The 6137-nt window shown below is 33.6% G+C and overlaps 1 protein-coding gene across 1 annotated transcript; it reads left to right on the plus strand.

Moving 5' to 3' along the window:
• The first annotated feature begins 674 nt into the window (after positions 1–674).
• On the plus strand, positions 675–3535 carry LOC122043065 (BTB/POZ domain-containing protein At4g08455-like). Its single transcript, XM_042603512.1, has 2 exons — positions 675–1051; positions 2885–3535. The coding sequence occupies exons 1-2, from the start codon at positions 785–787 to the stop codon at positions 3341–3343; spliced, it is 726 nt and encodes a 241-aa protein (XP_042459446.1). The 5' UTR covers positions 675–784; the 3' UTR covers positions 3344–3535.
• Positions 3536–6137: the final 2602 nt, after the last annotated feature.

Consider the following 6137-nt stretch of genomic DNA (forward strand, 5'->3'; position numbering starts at 1 on the left):
TTCTATCTTAAGTTGGTATGGACCATAATGTCTGCTATTGTGATTAATTTTCTCGGTTATTGACCCATTGTTCGGTCCGTATGGGTTAGTTTCGGTCAGTTCATTTCTATACTTCGAACAAATTGTGTGATTTTAGCCTACGCATAAGCTCAAATATGATGAGTAGACCGAGAATGCTATTTTATTCTCAAGATTATCAATTTTTTTTGCTTGCTGTAAAATTATTTTCATGGCTTCTATGACTTGCCTAGCTTGACCGTCTTGTCCAATCTCACTCGATTTGTTTGTGAAAATGGTTAGCACAAGGGTTAACTCATCGTTGGGACCAAAATTACTCTGAGTTATTTTAGTTAAAATCATTCTAAATTATAATAATTTTGATCGAAATTATTATAATAAAATTAAAATAAAAGTATTTTAGGATGAAAAAAATAGGATGTATGAGCTTTAAATATTTTTCAATATAGGAAAGTATTTGAATAATAAAAATATAAGAAGTCCTTTTTGTTTTTTGTCTAGAATCTAGGAGTGATTAGAGAGGGTATTTTGAAAAACTATAAAAATAGATGGTCAAATAGAATTTTTTTTTAATGAAGGTGCAGTGGAGATTTTCATAAAATATAGGAGGTAGAAGTGAAAATTTATCATTTTTATCTGTTTTTTATTTTTTATATTTAAATTTATTTTCTTTGCTTTTGGGTAGAAAGAGATAGAAGCGGCAACTCGAGGGAGATCGACGAGGGATCGATCGATCGATCGGTGGTCGTCGTCGTCGATCATCGCCATGTGGTGCCAGTCTTGCCGGGAAGCGTATGAGGAGCGGGACGCCGGCACTTGCAAGGAGTGCTACGAAGAGGCCAGCGAGACGGAAGAGGAGCTCAAGCGCGAGATCGACGACCTCAAATCCAAGGTCGCCTTCCTCCGCCTCGCGTCCCCCCTCGACGACCTCGCGTCCACCACCGACCTCCTCCTCCACGCCGTCCTCTCCCCTTCCGGTTCCAACTCCGCCACCTGCGCCACCCCCGCCATCCCCGCCCACCGCGCCATCCTCGTTAGTTCTCCCCTCCTCTCCTCTTTTCTTTTGTACATGTTGCACAACGTATAATTGGCAATTTGTCATCGCACGATTTAGCGATTGAAATTATAGCTAAAGGTTCCGCGGAATTGTGTTACCGTCGGGTCTAGGGCTTCGCCCCCCATTACAACTGTGCACAATATCTTCGATTTTTTTTAGGATCTAGGCGTCTTGATGCTAATGGTTTCTTATACTCGACATGATCTTGCAATTTATCAGCGAGAGTTTGCTCCTTTTGGCTGATTCCACCCTCCCCCACCACCCCCCAGGTCCGTGGTGAGCATTATCTTGAAAATTGTAAACTTTGATCTGACAACTTTGAGTATTGCTAGAGAATCTATTCTGTTGTCAATGCTTTGATCATCTTTGCCTTGTTGCCATTACCTAACATTTGGTGGGTGGAAATTGAATTTTTAGTAAGTCTTGTTGCTTGATTCTTTTAAAAATTGCTGCCTGATTATGTCTCTGGTGCAAACTTTTCTGAAGGGATTCCCATTTGTTGCTTGATAGGAAGGCAATTAACATTCTAAATACGCATGCTGTAGCCACTGCATCCGAACCATTTCAGTTTCAAGGGGATCATTTACAAAGGTTAAGGAAAATGTAACTAGGATTATGATGGTCAATGGAAGGGAAAATCTATTCATAATTCTTGAGTTTGGATTGATGAGTTGTTCCGAGGTCCTAAATTCCTCTTTTGATTGTCAATTGCCCTTGACTTTCTCTCATATGTTCCTTTTTCACTTTAGATATAGATTTGTTTCCAATTGGCAGCGTGTATTTTGTGTTCATGTTGTTTGACTAGAGTATATTGGTCCTAAATTTAAATTCTCTTTGGATATTACTGTGCACACACATTGTCCCTTATCAGACATTAGCTAGATATGATTTTTATGATATGACTTTGCATAGAATACAATGGTGGAATAAGATCCATGTGAACCCTAAATAGTTGGGTCTAACATGACTTATTAATATATCAGACACGTAAATTAATTTCGTTTGAGACTACTGAAAACAAAATGCAAACTAGAAACACCATGGTGCACTGTAATAGCAAGAGTGCATCAAGACATACACATGTTATGTAAGTCCAAAAAGGAAATGAACTTATCTATCACCACGTCTTCGATGAGATCCACTCGCTAGGTCCTGTTTCTCTTATTGTGTGGCAAATGGACACGGTTCTCTTGATCTTCTAACAATTGAGTTAGAAGCCAATTATTTGTTAGAAAATCTCTGCTACTGTTTTTTTCCCCTGGTATACAACAAGAAGCAGGGTAAGGTAAAGTTGTTGCTTTGTGATCAAAAGGTCATGGGTTCGAATCCTCGAAACAGTCTCTTGCAAAAAGCAGGGTAAGACTGCGTACAATGGATCCTTCCCAGGGACCCCACATAGTGGGAACTTCGTGCACCGGGCTGTCCTTTTTTTTTTATACAACAACAACAATTGAGCCTTCAGATTTAGATTTTTGTTTTTCTCATTCTTCATGTTTACTGCAGTGTTTGATCATTTACAATATGACAAAGTAAATGGAAGCAATGAAGTATTTGATCATGCACTTCATAAGCAATATTTAAATCCAATCTTGTTGGTAAATATTATATAGATAAACAGTTGATTTAGCCCTATGTGATGCTATTGACTTTCTAAGTTCATTGTAGTTGTCTGTCTTATTACTAGAATCAAACAATTAATATCGATGTTTAGTTATTTGTTTTCCTTGATGGCTACTTAACTTTGTTCACTAATGATATCATATAGGTTTTTTTATTACTTAACAACTTTGCCGCTTGATCACTGTATAGATTAGCAGGTCTCCTGTCTTCAAGGCAATGCTAGAAAATGAGATGGAAGAGAGTAGAAGTGGCATAATCAAGATCCACGATGTCTCATACTATGTTCTCCGGTCGTTTGTCCATTACCTGTACACGGCAGAGGTGCTTCTTGACGAGCATATGGCCTGTGAGCTGCTGATCTTGGCAGAGAAATACCAAGTGAAACATCTGAAGATCTTCTGCGAGAAGTTCATGACGTCCAAAGTGAACAACGATAATGCTATCGGAAACTATGCCTTTGCTCATCGGCATAGTGCTAAGCAACTGCTCGAGGCAGCTTTGTCGCTGATAATAGAAAACATGGCCACATTGACGGAACGAGAAGAGTACAAGGAACTCGTGGAGAAAGACCCACGGCTAGTGGTGGAAATCTATGAAGCTTACCTCACCAGGCAAGTCAATACGGCTGCGAAAGACTCGACAACTTAGCAACGATGGGAAGTTAAATGTTTCTTTTTCGAAAGGATTATTTGGTTTTATGTTGCTGATTGAGAAGGAAGATGGTGTTTCGAAGCTTTCTGTTCACAAGTCATGCTCGGTTTAACTGAGCTGATTCAGCTGCTATTTTGTACATGAACACAAGTCACCCAATTAATTACATTTTGGCCGGTTTAATTGATTGTTTTTTGGGGACCGATTTTATTGTAAGAAATTGAAATTCGGGGTCTGTTGTAAAAAGATGACCGGTTCTCTAGTGATTTGGAATTTTTCTAAATAGTTTCGGAATTCAAAATTTTAAAATTTTGTTGTTTTTTTTAAATTATGGTAGATTAGGAATTTATTAATAGTGTTAGTTAGTGAGTATGTTTTATAATGAATTTGTGATAAATTTTATTTAGTTAGTTTAAAATTTATTATTCTTAATGTTGAGATATTGATATATTATAGAGATTTTCATAATTATATTAATTTTTATTTAAAATGGTTCAGTGTAATTTTATTATAATTATAACGAGAGTTAGATATACGAAATGAGAAATTTTAAAATCTACATAAATATCATTTTAAAATTGAACCAAAGGGTTCAACCATGATTTAATTTTCTTTTTTTTTTATCTTCGAAAATTCTCCAATGCTTTATATGTTCAATTAGTATTATTTTTTGTTTTTACTGATTTTCTTTTAAGAACATTTTAATTTAGATTTTTAAAAAAAAAAATTAACCAAATTAAGAAATCTAGAGTTAAATATATTATAGGTCTGATGGAATAAATCCTAAGTACATCAAAGATGTCATATATTCATTGTCTGTGCTACATCCTAGGACAGTTAAATATATCTTAAAATATTTAAGCTATGTTGATTAATAATAATATTATGAAACTTATAATATAATAAAATTTATAATGTAATTAATTAATTTATATATATATATATATATATATATATTGATTATAAGAATGAGTTCTGTTTAATGTCTATTATTTTTAATAAATAATATAATTCATATTATTCTAAAATGAACTTATAATTAATTTTATTTTTTCTCTTAATTAAATCAGATTAAATTAAACATCATCGAATTAAACCAAACTAAATTTATCAAATATAAAAAAAATCAAACTAAACTAAATCAAATTGAATTTTATCAAACCTAATAAAATTAACCGGTATCAAATGAGTCACTTTGTTGGGATCAAACCAAGTGAGTTAAATAAAATTTTCCTCCAGACGTGGCCATTTACTGCATTTTCAGATGTTATTACATCCATCATAATGCCTATTATCATGGCCAAAAAATATATCATATGACAGACATGCATTCATCCGAACCTTCTCAAATTAAAATGCAAGGGAAAATTGCAAAAGGCAATCAAGCAATACTCAGTTGTAGCAGCTTTAAGGAACTTGCTACAGACCTTAAGATATTGTGGCATAAAAAACAAAGTTTAACCTCTAAGAAATTATAAGTTTAACTTGTTAAAAAAAATGACTACGTTTACCTTTCAAAACTCTCAACTCAATAATATTTTCACTCAAACTTCTTTCTCATCATCTTGTATGGTGAAGAAAATATCTATAGTCTCACGATCACAATCAATTTTTCTTGCCGCTTTGTGTCGTTCCAACATACTAAGGCCAAGTAACTTTATTAAAACCTCATTGACTTTCATTATTTTTTTAATGCCTTCGTCATATTCTAATTCCTAAGTCAATCGGTTACTTGTCTTGTTGAGTTCTTCCCTAAAATTAGCAGTCGTCTCTCTAAAAACTCGAGACAAATCTTTAGTACTCTTGCTCTTTCTCTTTTTTGACTTAGAATTCTCTTCATTTGATTCAAACATGATATCTTGGGCATATGAAGTAGAATCCCCATCAACACCCATACTTTCATCATCATTTTCATCGACAACTTTGTCTAATTCTTTCACAATATCAACAAGAACTTGAGCATCTTTCCTAGATGCACGATCTCCACCAAAGATGACAAAAAGTTCCTCCTAGTAAAAGAATGACTTGTATCTAAATTGTTCTGCATCTCCATGAGTCTATAAAAAAATCATATTACCAACTAAATAAAAGAAAATAAAAAAAATATTTTAATAATAAATAAATAACCTTAAGATATTCATCTCACACTACTTTTTCAGGTGTAACATATTTTTTTCTGAGTCCCAACGAAAATCATTACTATCAACACCATACGACATGTCATGCATATGATTGTAAGTTTCTGGAAAGTTCTTAACCTTAATTCAATGTGTGGTTTTGTCTTAATTTCATATATAAGTAAGCTAACCTCAAACATTTGTTATAATTTTTATCCATGTCCTAACCTAAAATCTTTCTCATTCTTATTTCTAATCTCTCCGAGATTGTTTATTTTCATCAATTCTTTGATAAATGTAGCATCTTCTTTAGTAGATCATTGATCTTTATTTTTTATTCCTTTTGAGTTGTAAGTGTTTTCTTAAGGTTTAGAAGTCATGTTCACCTATAGCGAAAAAAAATTAACAACTCAAATAGAAAGATATAGCCAAAATTCAAAAGTCCCAGAAGTTGAATTACAACCACCTAAAAAGTTAACATAAGTTACATAAAATAGCTAAAAGTCAAAAATCCCATACTTACAGAAATAGCTCACATGCGATCAGCCCCTTATTTGAATCATATTTTACCAATTGAAATGTCTAATGCTAGATGGTATGTTTTCCATAGTTGAATCGAATGTGCTTGTAAGATGACAATAACAAGAAATCGCAAGACACAAAAAAAAAATTAA

Source organism: Zingiber officinale, chromosome 2A (assembly GCF_018446385.1).
Source record: "Zingiber officinale cultivar Zhangliang chromosome 2A, Zo_v1.1, whole genome shotgun sequence".
Classification (NCBI taxonomy): Eukaryota; Viridiplantae; Streptophyta; class Magnoliopsida; order Zingiberales; family Zingiberaceae; genus Zingiber; species Zingiber officinale.